This window comes from Natrix helvetica, assembly GCF_964273705.1.
Source record: "Natrix helvetica genome assembly, chromosome: 9".
Classification (NCBI taxonomy): Eukaryota; Metazoa; Chordata; class Lepidosauria; order Squamata; family Natricidae; genus Natrix; species Natrix helvetica.
In genome coordinates this window covers 10,637-36,323 of record NC_138560.1, presented here as the reverse complement: position 1 = coordinate 36,323, position 25,687 = coordinate 10,637, and the positions used below count along the sequence as shown (strand labels likewise).

The 25,687-nt window shown below is 47.2% G+C and overlaps 1 protein-coding gene across 3 annotated transcripts; it reads left to right on the top strand.

The window, feature by feature from the left end:
* The first annotated feature begins 1,485 nt into the window (after positions 1-1,485).
* LOC309396857 (leucine-rich repeat and fibronectin type III domain-containing protein 1-like protein) lies at positions 1,486-21,794 on the top strand. Of its 3 annotated transcripts, none has more exons than XM_081962356.1 (3): positions 1,486-1,681; positions 17,032-18,429; positions 21,119-21,794. In XM_081962356.1, exons 2-3 carry the CDS (start codon positions 17,051-17,053, stop codon positions 21,618-21,620), a joined length of 1,881 nt encoding a protein of 626 aa, XP_081818482.1. In that variant the 5' UTR covers positions 1,486-1,681; positions 17,032-17,050; the 3' UTR covers positions 21,621-21,794. The 3 variants fall into 3 exon arrangements, with proteins under 3 accessions (XP_081818482.1, XP_081818481.1, XP_081818483.1); XM_081962355.1 differs by having other exon boundaries at positions 1,487-1,953; XM_081962357.1 differs by lacking the exon at positions 1,486-1,681 and adding an exon at positions 13,560-14,373.
* Positions 21,795-25,687: the final 3,893 nt, after the last annotated feature.

Sequence of the window (25,687 nt, the reverse complement as noted above, 5' to 3'; positions counted from 1 at the left end):
TGGTTAATTGCAAGTCCTAAGATCTGTCCCACCACCGACAGACTCTGCCACATTACAACAATGCTTCTTGATTAAGTGCCAACCAGAAAGAGGAAGAGTATTTCTCACACGCACATCAAACAAGTGAGGCTGGCAGAAATCTGCGCCATTTACTTGGCGTGCCCAGTTTTTCTCTCCATTGAAATGAAGACAACCTTCTTCTTGTCTTCACTAGGACCAGGAAAGGAAACCTAGCCTGACAATTTTCCTGAGGGTCAGGGCAACTGGCATTCCTGCCAAGCTGAGGAGGCCACGAACAAGGCCTGCCCTTCTCTATAGTAGTTTCTAGACTCTTCTGCCCTGGGTTTGAAGAATCTTCAGCCTGGCACCAAGAGCAATGGTGCACTTTCTGGGCATGGGAGATAGTTGTGGCCAATTCTGTCACAGAGACCCAGCAAAAGAAATCTCAAATCCCTTACTTGGCGTATAGCTGAGGTCCAGGTTTTTGTTCTCTGCTGCCCAGAGGCCTCTGCCTGTCCTGAGGGGGGGGCACTCTTGTAAGTGAGGTCATTACCTCCTCCCTCTGCCTGCTCTTGGGGAGTGCTTATCCCCCTATCTGTATGCTGATGGATGGAGGCTGATTTGCAGAGAGCAGAAACACACCAGAGTTAGAGGGGACCTTAGAAGTGTTCTAGTGCAGCCTCCTGCTCAAACAGGGGACCAGGGGCCCCCAACCTCCAGTCTGCAGCCGCAGCCTGTTGGGAACCAGGCCGCATAAGCAGTGGGCAAGAGTGCAAACGAAATCATCCCCTTCTCCCCCATCAGCCTTTGGAACTGGAAAGGTTGGGAACTGCTGCTCTAGACCATTTCAGACAAGGGGTAGTCCGGTCTCTTCCTGAAGACCTTCAGTAATGGAGAATCCACAACTTCTGGAGGAAAGCTCCACTGGTTAATTGTTCTCACTGCCAGGAAATTCCTCCTAGGGTACAACTTTCTATCCCTTGCTTCTTGTCCTGCCTTCAGGTGCTTGGGAGAATAAGACCTCCCCTTCTTTGTGGCAGCCCCTTAGATATTGGGATATCACCCCTAGTCGGGCTCTTCCTTAGACTAGACATATACATCTCCGGACCATATACTGCTCCCAGCACCACCGGCGCGCGCGCGCGCGCGCGTGTGGGGGGCACAGCAGAGAAACACGGGCGCACCAAGCGTAGGATCGCCAGAAATCCTGCGAACCTCAACGCAGCCGTCGGTTGGTTTGCTTCTACGACCCGTCCCCTTCCGCGCCCTCTCCTGCTCCCCCGTCTTCTGGCAGCGGTTTCCTTCAGAGGCGGCGACGCATTCGCTGCAGCTGCCCAACTCAGCAGCCGAGCGTCTGGAAATCCTTCCGCCGTGACGGCCGCGGACTGGCTTCCTTAGCGCTTTGCGTGGACCGTCCGGGGGGTGGCTACCGAACGTGCTCTGCCGCGGCGATCGCGCGGGAGCGTCGGAGGGGAACGAGCCGCGAGAGGGGGCGGCGCCCCCCAGTTGGCCTCGTCGGAAGAGGGGGCTGCCGAACGAAGCAGGCGTAGCGCCGGCGGACGGTGCCGCGCGCGTGACGAGCCGGCAGGAGGAGCTTCTCCGGGCGAGCGCATGGCCAGCCTCGCCTACCAACTCAGGCGCGCAGAGGAGGCGCGGCCGCGAAGGGCGGCCGTCGGGCCAGGTAAAAGCGCGCGGCCAGAGGGGCGTCGCGGCGGCAGCCCACCTTCGCCTAGAATTGCGCAGTCGCCGCCTGTCATCCCGGTGGCGGGTCAACCTTTGTGGAGCAGACCAAGGAGCCGCCGGGGCGGAGGGCTTCCAGGCCAGCGTGCCGAACCTCGACGGAGGCGAGCGACTTCCTCTTGCGCACTCTCCGTGCGGGGAGGGCCGTCGTCGCCGGCAAGGGGCCGGGGGCAGGTAGGGCGGACCCCTTTCCGACTGATGGCAGGCCTCAAGGTGAGCAGGGAGGCGAGGGCGGCGTCCTAAGGGGGGGCGGTTGCGGTCCTTTCGCTCCTGGCTGCGGGGAAGGCGGGGCGGGGCTTCAGCGGGAGCATTAAGCGTGTTCCGGGTTTCCCAGGGCGGCCGCGGCTGCCTTCCCCCGGGCCCCGTGGTTGTGAAGCGGTGAAAAGGGAGGAGGAGGCGCTTCGAAGCTCGGGGTGTGTGTGCGTGTGCGCGCTCTTGCTGCTGGCGAAACGGCCTCTTTCCACTCGTGCCAGGCTTCCTCCGAGGGGGCTGAGCTCTTGTCAGCAGCTCACGCGTGGCCCCTACTGGCCAATCTGGGGGGCTGCTCTGAGGTGGGGAGCGCTTGCTTCCCCTGTGGCGCGGAGGTAGCTTCGGCCCGAGTCGGAGAACCGGGGCTCTCACGACGAGCGGGGCAGCGCAGCGCCCCGTCGGGAGGCGGAAAACGCCGGGGCCGGCCTTCGCCGCCAAGAGAAGCCGGTCGGTGTGGGACGCATCTAGTCTCCAGCTTCGCTGGGGCGCCTTCGCCACTGGCGCTCGCTGCGTCTTCTCTTGGCCTTCACTTGCGGAAGCTGCTCGGCCTCTCCGCCTTTTGCAGGTCTCGGACCAGGGCCTCTCCGTGGGGCAGCTTTGTAGCCGGGAGCCGCGCCGGTCTGGGTACCGCATCCTTGGGCAGGCGAAGCGAGTCTCATTTGCCGTCTTTGGCCCAGGCCGGCTTGAAAGCGCGGTGGGAGCGTTCCGGCATCCGTCTGGGGGACCCCTCCTCCGCTGGGCAACCATGTCCAGGTCGTGGGTTTCTCCCGCCAGTGTGCGGGGAAGGGGGTTGTGCCTGTCAAAGGATGGCTTCAAACCGGCGGCTGGACTGAGAAAGCTGCTGCGGTGATTCTTGGTGTCATCAAGGGAAGGAGGGACCTTCCTCTCTTGCTCCTCCCCAGCTGAAATAGCGGGGACCCTCGAGTGACGCTTGCCGCCAGCTCGCTCCTGGACCGGTGTGCACGGGAGGACAGGTCCTGTGCGGCTCCGAGTTCTGCGGGTTGTCAGCCAGGGTCTCTGTTCTCTGCTCAGCTGGCAGGATGGGGCCTGACAGAGTCATGTGCCATTCCTGCTTTTTATATTTTCTGTGTGGAACAGAATAGAAGGTTGTGGTTTTTCTTTTCAAACGTTTTAGGATTGTCTAACCTTTAAGCAAATACACGCTGTATCAATAATGGCATAGATCAAGAATATAACTACCATAGCAGCAACTCCTCCTAAAGAAAGAAAAAAGGGTGGGTTGAAATGTGAAGATGGGTGTGGCTTAATGAAGAAATACACCCACCCACCTGTTTCCAAGGCTTCACCTGCTAGAGGCCAGCCTCTTTCCCAAGCCAGCCACCAGAGATTTTTCCCTCATGGATCTCATAGGGCAGCACACGTTGTTCTATGAAGGGCCTTAGCTTCAGCTCCCTTGCCCTGCTGCTGCTTCTGCTTCTGCTGCTCCTGGCCAAAGAGTTGGGTTGGTTTTTTGATTCCTGTGACACTCCTGTGGGAACGCGAGACCTATGGGAAGGAGGTGGGCCCATCTCTTTCCTGCAGCAGGCCTCAGATTCTGTGGTGTGTGGAGTTGTTGGCTCACTGGAGTACTTATGTGCAGACGCAATCGACCAGGGGGAGGCAGGGAGGGAGGGAGGGAGGGAGGGAGGGAGACACCCACCCACCTCTATTTGAAAAGATATAGGCATCATTTTCACAAGGAGTGCCTTCTTCATTCAGAGCCTGTCTTTAGGCCTTGAGTGTTTGTGCTGAAAACTGGCCTTCATTTATTTATTTGTATCCTGCATTTATCCATTTGCATTGGATCAGCATGGAAACCAACCCTTTTGGCATCCTCTGCACCACTTAGCAGCTGCAGATACATTAAGAGACGTCTAAGATAATGGTAAGTTGCCTAAAGAGCGATTGCAAGACCAATTTTAAAAAACAAAACAAATCAGAAGCCAAACATATAAGGTCTTCACAACCACCAAGGGCTGGAAGAACAACCATGTTTTTAATGAATTTCTAAGTGTCATTAGGCCAGGGTAAGAGCTATTTGAATTTCCTCAATTAAGAACTATAATTTAGCTGCAAATTGTGCCCAAGTAGGATATGTGCATAAATTCTAACTACAACCAAGGTTTCCTCCATCTGGGTTCAAGTGTGGAAACCTTGGTGCTTGGTTGTTTGCTTCCAGACATTTCAGTACCCAATTAGGCAACATCATCAGTGTGAGGGAGTATGAGGTTTGCTACCTCTCAAGGACCACAGCAAGGCTTTGGGTCTGTTTTTAGTTTCCCAAATAGGCTTAACACTTGCTCCACAGGGTTCCCTGGTCAGCTGAAATGGGGGTACTTGCAGCTATTCAAATTTCAACTGACTTTAATGCTCCCCCACCCCCAATGGCATTTCTAGTAATTGCTTCTGGAGAGCTCAAGAAAGTCTGGCGGCTTTTCTCTCTTACAGCCACAGCCACAAAATCATAGAACAGGAAGAGGTTATTTTGCCCATCAAAAATGAAGCATCTCCAATAGATGGGTACCTAACACCTTCAGCCAAAGGAGTTCATCACCCCTTGCTTAACTGGCTCTATGACTGAAACTGAATGTTGAGGTTTTCCTGCTTAGAACAATCTGGGCTTTAAACACAGGATGCTGCAACCTTTGTAAACACATGTCGGTTGACAAACACCTGAAGTTTGATAACATGACTGTGAGGATGCTGCAATGGTCATAAGTGTAAGAACTGATCATAAGTCACTTTGTTCAGTGCCATTGTACATTTGAGCGGTCAATAAATGAATGGTTGTAAATCAAGGACTACCTGTAACAGTAGGTGGGTTTCTCTTTTCAGAATATTTCTCATTGTTACCACAATGAAGAACACTATTGTTGTGTAGTGGGCTTCAGTAGGCAAGAACCAGACCAGCATAGCTGCAACAGCTTTTATTGACTCAAAAATGGAATTGAGGAACTGCAGGCTAATGCCTGTCATTTATACTCTAGGCCCGTGATGGCGAACCTATGGCACGCGTGCCACAGGTGGCATATGGAGGAGCCCTTTGTCCGGGCACGCAAGGCATTGCATGCACATGCTGGCCAGCTGACTTCGGCCTTCTTTTGAGGCCATTTCTCGCTCTCCAGAGGCTTCAGGAGCTTCCCTGAAGCCTCCGGAGCATGAAAAACTGGCCCTAAGGGGAAACCGGACATTCAGGAACATACTTCACTATAGAAGCTTCCCTGAAGACTCCGGAGAGCAAAAAATGACCCTACGAGCAAACCGGAGGTCTGTTCCCGAACTTCCAGTTTGCCCATAGGGCCCGCTTTTCGCGCTCCGGAGGCTTCAGGGAAGCTTCTATAGTGAAGCTCCTGAAGCCTCCGGAGGGCCTCTGGGAGGGGGGAAGTGTAGGCTGTTTTCGCCCTCCCCAGGCTCCTATAAAGCATCTGGAGTCTGGGGAGGGCGAAAAAAGCACACCAAAAATGGGGGGGGGGAGCACTAGCCTGGCACGGTTGCATGCTGGGGTGCGCATAGCACTATGGGTGTGGCATGCCCATGCAGGACCCCCCTGTGCTTCCCCCACCTTTGGCACGCGAGCCACAAAAGCTTCACCATCACTGCTCTACGCCCACAGGGCCTTAACCAATCATAAACTAGAAAAAGCCCACCTCCATATAATTGTTCTGAACTTCCTTCCAGCAGTTGGAGTCATGTAAAGGTTAGTTTCACTTTTGTGCAATCTAACAATTAAGATAATGCAAAGGTTAGTTTCATTTTAGCCCAGTTTAAAAGTCAGGGTCATCTAAAGGTTAATCCCCCTTACCATAACTATATATCCATAATGGCGAACCAATGGCACGCATGCCACAGGTGGCACGGCGAGTCATTTCTGAGGGCACGCAAGGCGTTGCCCTGTCAGTTCGGGAACGGACTTCAGGGAAGCCTCTGGAGGGAGAAAAACGGCCCAGAGGGCAACCCGGAAGTCCATTCCCGAACTTCTGGTTTGCGTGTTGGGCCATTTTTTGCCCTCCCCAGGCTCCTAGAAAGCCTCTGGAGCCTGGGGAGGGCGAAAAACAGACCTACCGGGTCCACTGGAAGTTGGAAAATGGGCCGTTTCTGCCCTCCGAAGGGCCTCAAGGGGAGGGAGCGGGAAAAGTTGGTTTCCCCCTCCCCATACTCCAAGAAAGCCGTGTGCGCTTGTGTGGGGCGGGGTGGGTGAGTGTGTCATGCGCACATGTGCAGGAGGCATGGCGCAGGGGGGGTATTAAATTATGGGGTGGGCACCCCCACACATGTTTTTGGCGAAAAAGGTTCGCCATCAGTGCTATATACATAATACGTAATGTAAATAAGTTGTTAATACATAACAACTCTCTTGTTTTTTGATAGACTGTCAATCTTCAAAGTATAAGGCTTCCTATTAGTCCCATCTTGCTTTTCAGGAGGAGAAGGGTGCTGCTTTTGAGACTCCAGAGACTTTTTGGAAATTTGTATTTACTTGACAATTGTGCAGGAAAAGCTATATTGTCAGCATTTATTTGCTTATTAAGAGCCATTTCCGTGGGATGGGAAGGCTGTAATTTTCAGGGCCCAGTGGATTTTCTGATGCCAGGTTTACCTTGGGCATCAATCTTTACTGCTCTGTTTTTGAGCTGGGAAATCATGCTTCAAGCTATTTCCTACCCCTCCTAAATCTAGCCAGTGTTCCCTGAGCCTGATAGCTCTAACCCTCAGGTGCTCTACAAGAAAAGTGTATTTATGATTAGTCAAAACCCTCTCCTCACAGCAACTGTCCTGGGAATTTCAGTATCCTTCAAACACCGGAAAAGTATATTGGATCACCTGCCCAGTCAAATTCCAAGATCCCAGCACTTGGTCCTGCTCTTTGCTAGGATTGTCAGCTTAAAAATGTTTTTTTTTCTTTGTAAAATCAGATGCTGAGACTTGTGCAAAAATGTTGACTATTTTTCACATCATTTGACAGATTGTTGCCCTAGTGAAGGAGTGCAGGTGTAGGTGGGCTTAATTGGAAGCAAGAAGAATGGGCAAGTCAAAAAGAAAGAGTTCCTTGCCAAAGATGCCACCTGACCCATTGATAAATTGGTCCTCAGTGGTCCTCTCCTGAAACCTGCATTTTTGTGGCTACACCTTGTAATTCAGAAATCTGAGTTCTTGGAAAGTTTATTTATTTATTGGACTTTTATAGCAATATTCTGCATTTATTATTTTATAAGTAATACAAGGCAGTGAACATACATGAAGCTCCTATTTTGGGGAAGTTATTTGGGCAGAGCTGGCCTTCAGCTCATTTTCTGCATTTATGGGCTTTGAGAATGCTGTTTGCATGAGAAGGAGAGCAGGTGGAAAAGAGAGAGATGTGTGCAGGGTCTGGAACTGGCTTGAAAACTATACCTTGTTGACAGTGTGAATCTAGGCTGACAAGCATGCAATCCAGGAAAAAGAATTGGGAGCTGAATATCTGTGAAGACTCAGTCATGCGGGTTATGGTTGTCCCAAAGGTGCTTTTTCAAGAGACAATTGCACTTTCTTTGTTTTTTTCCTTAAAGACCTTTTGCTTCTCATCCAAGAAGCATCTTAAATTCTGACTGAATGGGGTGGTGGTGGTGGAAGTATTCATATTCCTTGCAGTCATCTGGTTGTTAGCATTGGGAATCATTGAGGCTACTTGGGGTTTTATCTGCCCTAAGGGTCACCTGAATCAGAGAGCAAATGGGTATGGGGCCTTCTTAGAACTGCTGAAATGAATGTGTTGTAAACAGGAGATAAATGGCGCCAGATAGATGTCCTATCCCTCCCCTTCTGTTGAGAGAAGGCTGTTCAATTTTAATGTAGATGACCTCTTTAGAATGTGTCCTCAAAAAAGTGATCTTTGTCTTTCAAATGCAGAAGGACCACTGAATCTTGTACTGATGGGTTTGCTCTCCTGTGCATTTCTGAAGTAGTTAACAGAATAACAGAGTTGGAAGGGCCTTTGGAGGTCTTCTAGTCCAACCTGCTGCTCAAACCTGCACCCCTCAAATATTGGATAACTGCTATCATATCACCTCTAATCCTTCATTTCATTAAATTAGATATACTAAATCCTGCAACTGTTCCTCATATGTTTTAGGCTCCAATCCCTTAATCATGTTCGTTGCTCTTCTCTGCACTCTTTCTAAAAGAGTCTCAATATCTCTTTTATAACATGGTGACCAAAACTGGAGGCAATATTTAAAGTGTGGTCTTAGCAAGGCCTTATTAATGTAATAGTAACACACTTTGTTATCTTTATTCTATAATATTAATTCAGATTAGATCTGTTGTTGGCTTTTTTGGCAACTGCAGCACACTGCTGGCTCATAAGTGGTTGTCTACTAGGACTCCAAGATCCCTCTTGCAGTTACTACTATTGAGTCAAATATCACCTATTTTATACCTGCGCATTTGGTTTTTCTTGCCTGAATGTAGAACCTTACTTTTTTCACCATTGCTTTGTTTCTCCAATGTACAGATCTGTACGTGTCTCACATTGCATTGTATTGCATATATCACATTGCTCAGTTTATGTTTGGTGTTTTGTCATTGGGGTGGAGAAGCTTCTGCCTTAGTATATTATGAGGTTTAAAGTGTGCATTTATATAGTGTTAGTTGAAAATCCTCCTGAGCTTTTCAGATATTCCTGCAACATAGGGCATGATAATGTTGCTTTGTTTGTTGTTCTCTTCTTTGTCTGTTATGGAGGAACTTCTGCTGGATCTTTTTTTTTTTTTGGATTTGATGAAGGCCCAGTTGGAATAGCCACAAGTTCTTAGTTTAGTTCTTTTTCTTTTCCCACTTTACTGACAGACAAATCTTCGGCCCAGTGGTGTAAGGTTCTGATCACTCTCATTTTGTGCTCCAGTAAGAATCAAAATGTAAATACTGATCTGTGGGGGTGGGGTTGTGGGGGTTATGTAAGCATCAGTGTTAAGGCTTCTGTTTTTCTTCATGTGTAGTGCTCAGTCCAGGAAAGCTAGACATCTTCCCATGTGAACTGAATGTCTCAGTCCACAGAACTGACATTGCAGAGTTGATTACAGAACACACACACACACACAGGTCAGGCAGAAGCTTGTCCATCCCAAGCATAAAACACCCAGACATAAACTCAGCAATGTGATATATGCAGTAGAATATAGTGAGACACATGGAGATCTGTACACTGGAGAAACAAAACAACCACTCCATAAATGCATGGCACAACATAGGAGAACAAACATTAGGACAAGATTCAGCAATCCACTTGCATTTGAAAGACAAAGGCCACAGCAAAGGCCACATTCTGGACAGGGAAGACTATTAGTTTGAAAGAGGAGTCAAAGAAGCCATCCACATTAACATTGAACAGCCCTCCCTCAACAGAAGGGGAGGGATACGACGCCACCCATCTCCTGTTTACAACACAGTCTTTTTAGCAGTACCAAGAAGGGTCCACACTCATTTGCATTCTGATTCAGGGACCCTGAGGGGATAGATGAACCCCCAAGTGGCCTCAATGACTCTCAGAGAGAGTGATAACTGCCAGATGATTGCAAGGAATATAAATCCTTCCATTCCCCCCCCCTCCATTCAATCGGAACTGAAGAAGCTTCTTGGATGAGAAATGAAATATTTTCAAGGAAAAAACAAACTCCAATTGCCTTTTGATAAAGCACTTTTGGGATAATTGGGAACGACTAACGATCAGCATCCCTTTTGCTCATCTAGTGATTTTTATGTGACCTTTTTTAAAAACTGATTTATAGCAATAAGTAGAAAAAGTAGTTACTTTACCATGTAACTATTCTGAACTTTTGTACATTTTCTAAAAATAAAATAAAAATTAATAGTTATATTGTGCATTCTGTTGTTGATGTAGGTTTTTTGTTATTCTTTTGCATCTTGAAGGGCGAATTTTGTTTCAATTCTCTATTATGTTGTGTAAGGAATTGAGAATCACATAATCTCTAAAGAACACAAATAATAAGTATCCTTCTAGATAACAGTTTTATAAGTACCTCGTTCTTTAAAACACCTTGAGCTGGAAATTTCTTATCTCACAGCTCACAAAATGTAAATAGGAAGAGCTTGTCTCTCTTCTAGGTGTTAATTAAAAAATGTGGGCTAGGCATTGAACAGAGATACATCCTGCTATTGATTGATTTACTGAGTTGCTTTCCTGAATATTATTGGTTTGGGGAAGGGGGGTTATATGCCTCTGTGGGTTGCTAAGAGGGACAAAATCTACTTTCAAAATTCAGATATGCCATTGGTCCAGAGAGGTTAGCCTGTAGCTTGAAAATAATGGGGGGGGGGGTTTGCCACAGGTACGCTAAAAATACTTGAGAAATAAATAAAAGAGTAGTAATACCATGTTTTCCCCAAATTAAGACAGGTTATTTTCTTTTGACTCTCGAAATAAGTGCTTGACCTTATTTTCGGGGAGGCTTTATTATTTTTGAGGCACAGGAGGTGGCGAGCATGATCACCTCATGGCTGCTGCTGGGTTGCAATATTTTCAGGGGAGGGCTTATTTTAGCGCATGCACTCAAAAGCCCGATTGGGCTTATTATCCAGGGAGGTCTTCTTTTCGGGGAAACAGGGTAACAACTCCCCTGTATACAACCTGTTGGTGATAAGCAGCAGGGGCCAAAAGGAGCAGTTTCCAAAATCCAGGTAGAATTCTGTTTGGAAGAAGAAAGATTGCAAAGAAAAGGAAGGGCAAGTCTTGGCTACTTGGTGCTTGTGGGGGCCAAATGCTGACTCTGTACACTTAGAGAGGGCTATAAGGCACAATGAAATGGTGTATAAGTCTAAGTCAATCCCCTGTTTTGATCTAATCCACTGTTGTTTTATGTTTGGGGCTTTCTCACTTCCTCCTCTTTCCCATGTCCTTCCCTGGAATGTCAGTTTCAAACCCAGGCACAGCAGGAGCTGTTTGTAGAGATGGAGCTGGGCAGCCTGTCAACCAGGGAGTTGTAGATTTTTTTCTGCACTGGAGCCTGATGTTTTGTGGGAGGAAGCTTTGCATTCAAGAGGTGCAAGAGTTTAATCTTCATCGATACTTTGAAATATTGGATGAAATGTAACAGAGTTAAAATAAGTAAAGATTACATTCATTTTAGTTATTCAAATTTTTATTGGTTTTTAAAAAGTTTTCAGGGAAAAAGGGTTATAGGGTATAAAACATTTTGACAGCTACATCGTGCAGGGGCAGAAGCCCCCCCCCCCCCGGTCTTGCAACTTACAAACAATGATAGAAAAATATCAGCATTTACTTAAGTGTTAGCAGTTTAAAATTTGACACAAAATCATCAGTATGTTTCAATCATTTGTTTTGTATCACTTCCATAAAAAAACATTATGGCAACAATTGCAATAGTGTTCCAAATCACTTTTGTGATCTGAGTCTTCTAGCTGTTGCATCCTCTCTCCCATCCACCGGCTGAGCCTCAGCCCCTCCCTCCCTTGTTTCTTGTGTAACATCCCCCATTTCAAGATTACATTCATTTTAGAAGGCAATCTTATTCCTTCAATTTTGCATTATCCCACTACAATGACAATGACTGTAGCAGGGTTGCTTTCAATTTGCAAATTCCCTTTTGAATAATTTTTAGCTAAAAACATACAAGGTGCACATTGATATCTTTGGCAGCTGAGCTGCCATAATGGAATGAGTGGCATGCAGCACTTCTAAGGTGAATCGTAAATTGGTTCTTTGGTGTCCCACCTGATCTTTGTTCCATATTCTGTAAGAAGGCAGCTCCTGACTTTCAAATATGGAGTGGAGATTGGAGCTTCTTGGGCACTTTCATCTTTCCTGCTTGGGACAGCTGTCTGAAAAAGGCATTTGCCATCAACTTATCAAAAAAGACCAGCAAGTTGAAATGGCTCCAAGCATCAATGATAGAGTTTGAGCAAAAGAAGGTTAAAGCTTTGTTGCATGGGGAAGTGTAGGAAGAAAATACATTGGATCCAAAAGAGGAGCAGGTAAAATTCTGGCAAAGTGTGAATTATCAGTGTCTCATATTTGTGATTGCTCCTCTCTTCCTCTTTCTGAAGCACAGTCTATTTATTTGATGAAATAAATGGCCTGTTTTGCATAGAAGTGTTGGTACTCTCCGAAGAGCACTGAGCATAGAACCGCAGAGTCAGCTACCTAAATAGGTGGTCTTGTTGTATCATTATTAAACAGGCTTGTTTCTGGTAGGAGGAAGTTTTCTCCCTTGTAAACAGATGGCAGTTCATGCTTTTGGTCTCAGTGCTAGAAAAGGGAAAAGTGCCATCTTGACCACCAGATGCTTGATAGTCTTCAGCAATGCATCCCTTTAGCGTTCCAGATCAATTATTATCCAGCGGGAGGCTTGAAACAGATGAAGGGGTATTAATTTTCTGTTGGAAGGTTAGTCAGGGCCAAGGACTTAGCTTTAGAAGAAGAGTGAAAGCCAGGCAATAAGTAAGCAACGGCCTCTGGTCACACTGGCAGCCTTGTGGGGAGTAGCTGCTGGGGAACCTGAGGGAGCCCAGGTCTCCTGCTTGTATCCTGTTTGAAGGCTTCCCAAAAGAAGCATCTGGTTGGTTGCTGCATATTGTATATGCTTTAACAAAAGCTTACGTGGGGAGTGGGATCGTGACATTTAGAATTGTAACTGCTACAGTAGTTGGGTGCTTCTAGTTTTGCTCTGTCTTTTTACTTAATTTCTGATGAAGGGCCATGAAAACCAGTGCAGGGTCAGGGTGTTAATTCCAGATAGTTGGCATTAATTGTGGCTTTGCAGCTGGAGTAATGAAGTCTGCAGTGGAGAATCCTCTCATCAACATCTGCGGGGGTGCGTGTGGAGTGCAAAAACAGACTTCAGGATGTCACATTGCAGTTGATATATTTGCATAAGGGTGCAGTTTCATAAGGGCATGGATTGTGCTGTGATGTCACACACGAGTCTCTTTTTTCCATTGGAATGGCAGCTGCAGCTGGTTTACTCCAAAGTGCTGAAGAGATCAATTACCTTCCACCTTTGAAGAGGACAAACTCACCCTGGGCCTTTGCTCATCTGTTTAGTTGAGCCAGTGAAGTATTAATTTATTACAGATGGATTTTTCCTTGCTTGCATTTTAATTTGCTTCCCTGCTTATTTATTTATTTATTTATTTATTACATTTATCCAGCACCCATCTCGCTGTCACACAACTCTGGGTGGCTTACAATGCCATAAGATATATGGCATAGATATTAGTATAAACGTTAAAGCAATAAAACAATGAGACAATAAATGCAATAAAATTAACAGGAAATAGCTGAAATAGTGGAGATGGGGCAGGGGAATAATAGAGCAGAGGGGGGAAGTTAATCTAGTAACGACAGGATGTCAGGCACCCATCCAGGCTCCAGGCCAACTGGCTAATCCAGGTTTTAAGACCTTTACAGAAGGATGGGGGCAGATCTCACCCCAAGGACTGTGGGGTTCCAAAGGCTGCAGCAGAAAAGGCTCATCTCATCTGGACACCGCCAGGCCAAATTCCTTGGTCAACAGGGTCTGCCGCATGCCCTTTCTGCTGGCGTTGATGGTGAGCCAATTCCATTGGGGTGAGAAGGATCCTCAGGTAACTTGGACACCTGCCATAAAGGGCTTTAAAGGTGATAACACCTTTAAACACGTTGAATCAGACTTGGAAGCAAATGGGTAACCAGTGAAATTTACATAACAGCGTTGGGGTCCCCTGGAACTGTCCACGCAGCTGCATTCAGAGCCATTTGTAGCTTCCAAATACTCTTCAAGGGTAACCCCATGAAGAGCACATTGCACTAGTCCAAGCGAGAGATCACTAGAGTCTGAGTGACTGAATGCAGGGATTCCCAATCCAGAAAAAGGAACAACTGGTACACAACTCCAAGTTGCACAAAGGCTCTTCTAGCCACCACTGCCACTTGCTCTTTGAGGAGGAGTTGGGAGTTGTGTACTGGGTCTGTCGGGGGCAGTGCTACCCTATGCAGAACTAAAGATATTAAAATACATTTATGAGGTTTACATTTTTCTTATTATGCTGATGTTTTTAATTGTGTTTACTGCCTGGATTTACCTATGGCTGAGATGGGCAGGCAAACAGAAATACATGCATGTGTTCATACGCAGCCCTTTTTATTGCAACCTGTTCCATCACCCAGCAAAGTCTCTGCTCTAATAGAATTCCAGTGCAAAAGAATGGTCTCTGTAATTGCAGGGAGAATGACTTCCTCCAAGACCACTAGAACTGCTGGGTTAGCGGAAAAAATGCAAGTTTGTGTAGAAGACTTATCACATCAAGTACATACAACAGGAAGGAGCTTCTGAAGGAAGTAGATGCATGGCTGGACCTCATTTAGCAGTGAACTTGAGGAATACTTAAAAAGTAAGAGCAGGATCTCTACTTACCTTGCCTCTTTCCTCCCGTCTGCCAGTGCTATTTCTCTGTCTGGTCAAAAGGTTGCTATGTTGTTCTCTGTCCCTTCAGAATGTGGAGCTGATGTCTCCCCACTGCTCAGAGAAGCTTAGTGGTAGAACACAAAACTTCCCTATTTCTGGAATGAGGAAAGAGAAGCTAGAAACATAGAAAACTGAAATATTGAAGTATTTCAATAAGATGTCAATATTTTAATATTGAAAATGCTGCCTTCTAGAATCTTACTCCCACCCTTAATATATGTAAAGGTTTCAGTCACATGCCCCCTTTCCCTTCTGTCCTCCAGGCTTAGTTCCTTCGATCTCTCCTAATACGTTTTCTCTCTCAGACTTTGCACCGTTTTGCTGCCCTTCTCTGGACTCGCTCAATTTTATCCATGTGTTTTTTTAAGTGAGGTCTTAAACTTAAGACTCACCTGTTTCAATTAGCCGGCCTGGCCCATCTATAGTTCCATTCCTACCTCCTGGCGGATATTTTTATCTGGGATAGTTTTTAGGGTTAATGTTTTTTAAATTTTTAAAATTTTAATCTAACTAAAACTAAATTTGTACAGTGAACTATTGCTACCTCCTCCAGTCCTATATTTATTTTATTTATCTTATATTTATACTATGTATATTTATTGTTCAATTGTTTTAATATGACTGTACACCGCCCCGAGTCTCTTCTGAGAGAGGGGCGGTCTAGAAATTGAATAAAGTTAAGTTAAAGTTAAGTCTACAGAACTCGACCCAGCACTCCAAATGGTGCCCGACTAACATCCCATAGAGCAGGATTAAGACAGACTGCCTCAAGTGGAATCTCCCTGCGTGGAGCACCAGCCTTGAGAAGTCCAAGGTGGGCACGTTGGAGATGGGGCTTCGCCATCAAGGCCTTTTCTTGGGAACAGCCTTTCCCTGCAGATCTGTAGGAGGCGAACGGTTGTGTTCCTGCTGATTCTAAAGGGAAGCGCTTGGGCTTCCATTCGAATAATCAAAGGTCGATATAGCCTTAAGATCCCCGCGTCAAGGTGATTCTGTTCTGGGAAAAAGATCATCCATAAAAAGGGATGTTATGAAGAGTTTAATAGTGCAGAAGGCCTGGCCAATCTGCTTGCAAGAAGCTGAGAGGGAAGTTTCTCTGGAAAGCAGGTGGTGGAGATAGTCCAGCATCACAGAAATCCTTTCGGATCACAGAAGCAAGGATGCTGGATCCCCCAGTGGGCAGGCCTGTTCTATTCACAGCTTGTACCTGAACAGAGGTTCTGAAGCTGCGCTTGGAGTAATCACGGCACGGTGACATGTCTGCCAGGCTTGAAAATTATGCGATTAATTGCTTGGTGGACTTTTCTGGGGTGTGGGCGTACTTGAATCAAAGATGGGACAAATTGTGATTTTGCTGTTTCAGAAGTCACATTCAGTTGTTCAGCCAGCTGTTAAAAGCGAAGATTTTCAAGTTAATTTTCTTACAAAATTGTAACGATAAGGAAATTAGAAGTAGAACTGGGGGATTTCAGTCTGTAGAGGAAGAGATTTGTTTATGAGGCATGGGAAAATATTTTGCGCAAGCTCATCTTGTAGGGAATGCGTGGGTCCACTGATAGCAGAAGAAATTAGGCTGCTGTGGCTTTACAGCAAAAAAAGGACAGAGCACTTTACTGAGCTGAGGTCTGAGGCAACATTGAGCTTCTGGTTTGGAAAGAATCATCTCGCAGTGAAGCGGACGAGATGGGAAGAAGACCTGGTTGTCAGTCAAAAAGTATGCATGGCCTAGAGGCCCTTGGGGTGGGATAAATTAGCATTTTTATTTTGTAGCAGCTTAATGTCTTTTCCACAGATGATGGGGCAGGTTCTGAAGAAAGGAAAGTGAAACCCCACCTACCTCCCTTCTCTGGATTGTTCCAGTTGCTCCAGGATGGGTTTTTGTTTTTGTTTTTGTAATGGCACCAAGGCAACATTCAGGTTTTGTGAGGGGCTTAGCATTTTGGGGGTTTACAAGTTCAGTATGTCTGGTGAGTGAAGATCAGAGGTGGGTTCCTACCGGTTCGGCCCAGTTCAGCTGAACCGGTAGTGGTATGGTGGCCTGGGCCGCAGAACCAGCAGCAACCCAGTCTGGCCACACCCCCGAACCGGTTCCCCAGTTACGCTGTAGCTGCTGCCATCTTTTTTTTTAGTTCTGTCCATGCGCAGAACAATTTATCTCTCTCTCTCTCCTCTCTCTCTCTCTCTCTCTCTCTCTCTCTCTCTCTCTCTCCCTCCCTCCCTCCCTCCCTCCCTCCCTCCCTCCCTCTCCCTGCCCTGGGAAGGGGATTGCAGTCCCTTCCTCTCCCTATGATTTTATAATTATATGGCCTTCTTTTAAAATCTTAAACTCTGTTTTATGTAGAAAGCAATTCAAGAGGCCAGAGTAGCTCAGAATGAAATTCTGGACTCCAACCACAGTCATCTTTCAGTGTCAGGCTATTTTTTTAAATGTCCACAGCAGATAGATTAGCTGAAAAATTAGCCCGATGTAGGAGTAGCTAAATAGATCCCCAGGCAAATGCTGCTTTCCCTTATTTTTTTCATGTTTAAAGCATGTTTGGCTCAAATTCGCATTCATGGATTTGTCCATTTCTTTTTTTTTTAGGTGTCCTTTATATCTTACCATGGAAAAGTTGGTCTTCTGCCTTCTGATGACGAGCACCATGGCTGTGAGAGCCCTGATGTGTCCCATGCGCTGCAGCTGCCAGAGAGTGTCCCCATCTATCACCATTCTCTGCACAAAGAATGGGCTGCTTTTTGTTCCTCCTGCCATTGACCGACAGACAGCAGAACTCCGACTGATGGATAATTTCATCACGACTTTGCGAAGGAAGGATTTTGCAAACATGACAGACCTGATCCATTTAACACTATCACGAAATACAATCAGTCATATTATGCCTTATGCATTTTTTGATCTTAAAGGTCTTCATGCATTACACCTGGATAGTAACCGCCTCACTTATATTGACGAGGATCACTTCAAAGGGTTGATCAACCTTCGCCACTTAATTCTCAGTAACAACCAGTTACATTATATTTCACCTGGATCTTTTGATGATTTCATTGACATAATTGAGGATCTGGATCTATCCTATAATAATCTTGTTAAGGTCCCCTGGGAAACTGTTGGGAGGCTTTCCAATGCCAACACTATTAGTTTGGATCATAACCTCATAGATTTTGTTCCTGAAGGCATCTTCTCCGACCTTCACAAACTGGCTCGGCTGGACATGACTTCTAACCAGCTGAGGAAGATCCCCCCCGACCCTCTTTTCTCCCGCATCCCTGTCTATGCCAAGCCCAAGGGTACCCCTCTATCGTCTCTGGTATTTAGCTTTGGAGGGAACCCGCTACACTGTAACTGTGAGCTAGTGTGGCTACGACGCCTAACTAGGGAAGACGACCTGGAAACCTGTGCCTCCCCACCCGAGCTGATGGGCAAGTATTTCTGGTCTATTAAGGAGGAGGAATTTGTCTGTGAACCACCAATGATTACTCGCAGAACAGCAAAGCAAGTGATCACAGAAGGACAGAGTGTCTCCTTGAAGTGTAGAGCAATGGGTGATCCAGAACCATACATGCGCTGGATTTCACCAGGAGGAAAATTGGTCTCCAACACTTCCCGAACAATTTCCTATGAGAATGGGACTTTGGATATTTTAGTGACTTCTATAGAAGACCAGGGTATGTATACCTGTATAGCATCCAATGCTGCAGGGGAGTCCACTGCACCAGTTGAACTTCTGGTCAGCCCATATCCTCATCTTGCTAACAGCACAAACTCTGGCAAAGAAGCTGAGACGGGTCCATCGGATATCCTCATCTCAGCCAAGTCCAGCTTCTCTAATGAAACCAAATCTCGCCAAGAGAGGAAAGTGGCCATTGCTGAGCTGACCTCGTCCTCTGCCCTCATCCAGTGGCCTTCGCAGCACCATATTCCTGGGATGCGAATGTTCCAAATCCAGTACAACAGCTCTGCTGATGATATCCTGGTGTACAGGTACGCATTCCTGCCAGGCTTGTTTCAAGTTTATTTCTGGCAAGATGGCAGCGGTGGGAAGTTCAACAATCAGAGGTATAAAACTGGGCACCGCTCGCTTGATGCCTTCTCACAGAATGAGTTGGGAGGGTAGGAGGAAGATCATCAAGAGGCAGAAGAGAGAAGCGATGCCTACTCAAAAGGGAAAATCCAAGCCAGGGTTCTCCGTTCCCCACGTTCCTTTTAAACCAGAACTTCATGCAGGATAGATGAGAAATGTACTAAAAACAGGGCGATCAATTTCATTTCATTTTTGTGCCATGATTTCTGGTGACTGCTGGAGTAATCCCTGTCATTTCTTTGGCCACATTTTTGGACTGCGTGCTTCCCCTTGCCTTCTTACTAGGGCTGAGAGAGAGTGACCGGCCCAAGGTCACCCAGCCAGCCTCATGCCTAAGACAAGACTAGAATTCCTGAAATTGCTTCCTGGGTGTAGGCATAACAACGGGTGGGATTCAGCCGGTTCAGACTGGTTCGGACAAACCGGATGTTACATGTTCGGAGAACCGGCAAATCACGCCACTGGATGGTCCCTCCCCTCCCTGCAACCCCCATCCTTCCTTGCCCAGTCACTCCTCATCACATCCGCCCGCCATTGCAGCATGCCTTCACTCGCCATTGCTACATACTGTCAGCATTCCAAATATCATCCAAAATTAAATCAGAGTCCAAGGCAGAGCTTTCCTCAAACTTTCCCACAAACACATCTCACAGCGCTGGGACCTTCTGTGAGGAGACGATGTGTGTACACGCACCGTTTCCTTGCAGAAGGTCCGATGCCATGAGGTGTGTGTGTGTGTGAGGCTGAGAAGAGGAGACTTGGCCAAACTTTAATGCCTCCCTCTCTTCTGACACTGGCCAGGCAGGTGAGCAGCCTCCCGACCAGTGGGGCAAGTGTCCTCCCTGCCAGTGGGGCCCGGCGTCAAACCCAGGGAGGAGAGAACGTTTTCCCAGCCAGCATTCAGAGGCTAGCGGGAAGCTCTGGGAAGTGTGGGAATGTTTGAGGCCGAGAAGGAGACGACTTGGCCGAACTTTTCCTGCCTCGGAAACTGCCTTTATAAGTACCTTAAAGGAACAGGCTGAAGCAGCTGCCTTCTGAGCAGCTTCGGCTGGTGTGAAGAACTGGGTGGCAATGGCGACGATGGGCCAGGAGGACAGTGGGACATGTCAGGACAGTGCCGATCTGCCGTTCATCAGCAGCCTGTCCTGGCTGGGTCTGGCCGTGAGCGGCATCGGCAGACAATGGGGTGCATTGTCGGCGCGAAGAACAGGACGTTGGTGATGGGACTTCCGCGTCCACACACCACATTGCCTGCCGGTGCCGCTCATGGCCAAACCCAGCCAGGAGGATGGCCTGCTGACGAGGTTCAGGCCAGTGCTGTCCTGACGTGTCCCACCACGACCACCATCGCTGCAGACCTGCTTGCCGTTGGGCTCGCCAGCTCCGATGGTTACAGCTCCGTGCTCCCCCCCCCCCCCCCCAGGCATGGGGAAGCCCTGAATTGGGACTCAACAGGATGCTTTTCAGCTTCAGTCCGGACTGGAAAATGCATGGCTGGGTTATAGGATCAAGCTCCAAACTGAGTTGGAAGCCTGGGTTCCCCACACAAGAGCTGGAAGTCCGGTATTCAGCGCATTCATCTCTGTTTCCCTTTATGACCGGCCTTGGAAAATGCCTGCCCTCACAATGGAATGCCTGCAGCCAGAGCTGGGCTTGCAGCTCTCGTGCTGAGAACTCAGGCTTGCAGCAACAGTTTGGAGCTTGTTAAGGCCCGCTTCTCCACCCCAGCCATGCATTTTTCAGTCCGGGCTGCTTTGAGTGAAAAGCAGGCAACAGGCTGATGCTTCCGGGATTCCCTGCACGAGCACTGGAGGAAAAGTAGGCTTTTTGTAGGCTTTTTGTTCCCCCCACCTCCCCATCCTGATCCAGCGTGGCGTGGAAAACTGGGCTTTTCCATCGGGCCTTCTCTTTTTTTCCCCTAGCCTCCTTTTGCCAGCATTTGCAGGCAGTCGTAATCTTTAGGTGGGCTTTTATTTTGTCTGTTCAAGGACAGAGAGGGGGTAGGAAATCGGCCTGTCTTGCAGCATCGGTCATGTGACCGAGTGGGCGTGGCCAACTCAACATCACTCACAGCAAGGTGCCGCCCCACACACATCCAGTCACACGCCCACCTAGCCACGCGCACAGAGCCGGTTGTTAAATTATTTGAATCCCACCACTGCCTAACAGGAACTGGGGATAGAGCCCTTCCTTCCTTCCTTGGTTAATTTCCCCAATTTACTAGTCCCAATTCTGCTTCCCATGGCAAGTGAAATATGGCCTCGGGTAAATTTCACGTCTAGGTTAATCAGAGAAAAACCTATATGTCGGGCCTTTGCATAATTGAAAATCAGCAATTTAAATACGTATATATGTACAGACTATATTGTCGCTTTGTCAAAGTAAGAATAAGAATGCATCATCAACTTGAATATCATAATGTAGACTTTGCCATTTTAACACCAACACGGCCACCAAGGGACAGTTACGCTGCCTAAATAGCCAACGGCTCCCCTGTTCATCCCTTTAGGTTTTCGGGAAATCACGGGAGCGGAGAGGGATGTTGCTGTGCCGTTCCTTGCTATAGACTGAATTTGCCTTCTCTTGCAGGATGATCCCGGCTTCTAGCAAGTCTTTCTTCCTGACCGACCTCGTTGCCGGGCGAGACTACGATCTGTGTGTCCTTGCTGTTTATGATGATGGTGTGACTTCTCTGACAGCGACCCTGGTGGTCGGGTGTGTGCAGTTCACCACGGAGGAGGCATATCGGCAGTGTCAGTCCCTCCACGCACAGTTTCTCGGCGGGACCATGATTATTATCATCGGAGGCATCATTGTGGCATCTGTCCTTGTTTTTATCTTCATACTTCTGCTGAAATACAAGGTTTACATCAACCACCACAAAACCAAAAACCCCGAAGTGAATAACGTTTGCTCTCAAACCAATGGTAGTCAAAGTAACTCTCTGGTACATTCTAGTTCCAAACTGGTTGAATGGATCCAGCAAGAACGTTCGAGCTCACCACTCAGAGGCAAAACTATACTAGACTTTAACTACGAACGAGCAGCCTCTACAGAAGTGTCTGTTTTAAGAAACGAAGCCTTTCCTTAATAGTTATGCCTGTCCCAGGCAAGAAGCAGTAAAAAATAACTAACGCGGTTGTATTTTAAGCTTCACTGTCTATTTTTAAGATCAGATGGTTTTAAACACTATTTTTTTAATCTGTAAAAGTTCTTGCATTCTTAACTATTTTTGTTGCACTATATAAATATAAACTGTGTGATTTTGAAGGTTTTTAAATCATACTTATCTATTTGCAACCAAGTCTGGATCGGTACTTACAAAAGGGCCGTACAGTTCAAGTTGCTCATTACCAAGCAGTACTATGCTAAAAAATGTCAGGGGAACTGGCAGAGTTTAAAGAACAGAAAGGTTTAGGGAAGACCGATACAAGAATTCCTCAGTTAACTACCCGTCGTCGAAGTTGCGATGGCGAACAAGTGGACTTACAACAGATCCTCGAAGCTCCCACCGGTGCAGCACCGCTGCAATGATGGGATCATGATTCGGATGCTTGGCAGTCGGCTTGCATTTAAATAGTTCCAGCATCCCACAGCCACAGGGTTGCCATTTGTGACCTTCCCTGGCGGCTTCAAAAAAGCAAAGTAAACATGGAAGCAGGCAGGGAGGGTCATTGCTCTCATTGCCTTTTCTCCGGAGGAGACCACTACGGAGTAAAAATCCAAGGGGTCACACATTCCATAGCTAACGTATATCAGCAAAATGGCGATCGGATTCGGAGCCCGTCAATACGGTTTGGAGGGGGCACACCTTTCGAGCCGCCTTACGTACGTTTCCTGGCAAATACATGGGAAAATCCCATTGGGGAAAATTCAACGTAGGCTTAGGATTAGCTCTCCATGAATTCACAGAGCAAAAACGGACATCGCCATTGGATTAGGAGGGGGCACGAGATGGGAATGAGAAAATCCCATTCTGGTGGTTAAATCCATCCGGAATCTCGTCCCTTTGTCCGTTTTTGAATTTGGGCTCAAAAAAAAATTGGCCTCCGAAGCACCCATTACTCTGACTGCGGGGTCAGGTGTTTTCCTCCTCTGGGTGCCAAAAAGCTTGGTTTTTAAAAACAGCAAGAAATACCATTTTTTAAGCATGAAATTCCACCCCAAATCAAGTCCCCTCCTGGGTTTTTCAATTTGGTCTCAAAAAAACTTTGGCCTCAAAAGCAGCCATTTTTATGACCGAGGGGTCATGAGTTTTCCTCCTCTGGGTGCAAAAAGCTTGATTTTAAAAAAGAGCAAGAAATACAATACGCAACACATCCGCACGATTTCTGGGTGACAGTCGAAATATTATAATATGGTGCAAAAGTTCATTTTTTTAGTAATGCAACTTAAAAGGTGAAATTAATATATGAGATAGATTCATTCCATGCAAAGCAAGATAGTTCAAGCCGTGATGTGTCATCATTGCGATGATTACGGCTTACAGCTCATGAAAACCCCAAATCCACCATCTCAGAAAATTAGAATATTACACGCAATCACTAAAACAAGGATTGTACATAGAACAATATCGGACCTCTGAAAATCACAAGCAGGCATACGTACTCAGTACTTGGTTTGGGCCCCTTTTACAGTAATTCGTGCCTCAACGTGGCGTGGCACGGAAGCTATCCGCCCGTGGCACCGCTGAGGCGTTACGGAAGACCAGAACGCTTCAATAGCGGCCTTCAGCTCTTCCGCATCGTTCGGTCTCACGTCTCTCATCTTTCTCTTGGCAACGTCCCATAGATTCTGTACGGGGTTCAGGTCAGGCGAGTTTGCCGGCCAATCAAGCAGAGTAATCCCACGGTGATCGAACCAGATTTTGGTGCTTTCGGCAGCACGGGCAGGTGCCAAGTCCCGCTGGAAAATGACGTCAGCATCCCCACGAAGCTCGTCTGCGGAAGGAAGCACGAAGCGCTCCAAAATCTTCCGGTAGACGGCTGCGTTGACCCTGGACTTAACGAAGCACAGCGGACCAACACCAGCAGATGACACGGCTCCCCAAATCAACACAGACCGTGGAAATTTCACACGGGACTTGAAGCATCTTGCAGCGTGTGCCTCTCCATTCTTCCTCCATACTCTAGGCCCTCGGTTTCCAAAGGAGACGCAAAAGTCGCTGTCATCAGAAAAGAGGACTTACTTTGGACCACCGAGCAACAGACCAGGTCTGTTTTTCTTTAGCCCAGGTAAGGTGTTTCCGACGTTGTTTGTCATTCAGGAGCAGCTTGACAAGAGGAATACGACATTCGAAGCCCACATCCAGGATCCGTCTGCACGTGGTGGCTGTCGATGCACCGGCTCCAGCCTCAGTCCTCTCCTCGTGAAAGTCCCCAACCCTTTTGAATGACCTTTTCCTGACAATCCTCTCCAGGCTGTGGTTACCCCTGCTGTTTGTGCACCTTTTTCTTCCACACTTTTCCTTTCCACATCACTTTCTATTACCACGCTTTGATACAGCTCTTTGGGAACATCCAACTTCTTTTGCAATTCCCTTTCCTTAGGGAGGGTGTCTCTGATGGTTTTCTACACAACCGTCCGGTCAGACGTGTTTCCCACGATTGCGATTCCTACCGAACCAGACCGAGAGACCATTTAAAGGCTCCGGAACCCTTTGCAGATGTTACGGCTAATTAGCTGATTAGAGCGGGGCACTTTGAGCCTAGAATATTGCACCTTTTCACAATATTCTAATTTTCTGAGATGGTGGATTTGGGGTTTTCACGAGCCGTAAGCCATAATCGTCACAACGATGACACATCACGGCTTGAAGTATCTTGCTTTGTATGGAACGAGCGTATCTCATATATTAGTTTCACCTTTTAAGTTGCATTACTGAAATAAATGAACTTTTGCACGATGTTATTTTTCACCTGTAGAACAATAAAATGCAAAACGTGCAACGCAACGGAAGAGCTGTATCGTTTTGGAGAATTGCAGAGCAGAGCGGTATAGCGTGGAAGAGACTCACTTAGCGTTCCGGAGGTCGAGTGTTCCGTACTGCATAGGGAATCCTTTTTTGGGCTCCAAAAACGTTTGGCCTCCAAAACGCGCATTTTTCTGACCACAGCGTGAGGAGTTTTGCTCCTCTCCTCTGGGTGCAAAAAGCCTGATTTTTAAAAACAGCAAAGAATGTCATTTTTAAGAATGAAATTTTAAGCAAGAAATCCCACCCCGAACGAAGTCTCCTCATGGTTTTTTCAATTCGGGGTCCCAAAAACGATGCCGTCCAAAGCCCCCCAAAGGTTATTTTTTAAAAAGAGGAAGAGATACAATACGCAACACACCCGCAGGATTTCTGCTCATAGAACAAGAAAGAAAAAATGGTAGAAAGCATCGGAAGAGCTTTATCGGTGTTGAGAACAGTCTGCCAGGAAACAAAAGTGGAGAGACTCAGAAAATTCAAGCTCACCCAAGTTCCACCCTGAGATTGGGCCAAACACGACAGGGATTGAAACCCCAAGGCAAAGCCCAGCCAAAGGAAGCTCGACTTCCAAGGGGTACCTACTCTTCGTGGTGTCTCCCTCCTCCTCTCAGAGACCTGCTGCCATAGGTATTGGCTCATCTCCTGGTCTCTTGCTACGCAGGCCAGCTCTGATTGCGCTGCCTGGGGAAGGTCCCGTCTGTCGAAGAGGACCTTCTCTTTCCCTTGGCTGTCCTTGGTGGGGAAATCTGGGAAAAGAGACACAGAGGTGGGAATCAGAGCAAAGCTTCAGGTCTCCTCCAGATGAAGAAAAGACCCTAAAATCAGCCCTTTTCAGCCTCCTTCTCTCAGAGACCCAATTCAAAGGCTTTTGTGGCTGCTGGCTATCTCTGCTTTTAGGGTCAGGGTCAGGGTCAAGAGAATTCAAGGGTCAAGAGGTCAAGGGCAAACGGCCAAAAGGTCAAAATGTCAAATGGCCAAGGGGCAAAAGGTCAAATGCCCAAAAGGTTAAGGGATCAAAAGGTCAAGGGGTAAAGGGTTAAGGGATCAAAAGGTCAAGAGGGTCCTCTCCAGTCATCTCTAAGAGATCTTCCCGGTCAATTCACCGTGACCCTCCTCCCAGCGACCTTCCTGCCACGGCCGAAATCCGGTGTATTCTTAGTCATCCCTCCAAATTCCTCGCGCAGCGA

What these genes read in the sequence shown, in the direction of transcription:
- LOC309396857 (XM_081962356.1), top strand. Translation starts at nt 17,051, where the DNA reads ATGGAAAAGTTGGTCTTCTGCCTTCTGATGACGAGCACCATGGCTGTG. An exon ending in GATGATATCCTGGTGTACAG is followed by an intron (nt 18,430 to 21,118) that starts GTACGCATTCCT and finishes CTTCTCTTGCAG; the next exon opens with GATGATCCCGGCTTCTAGCA.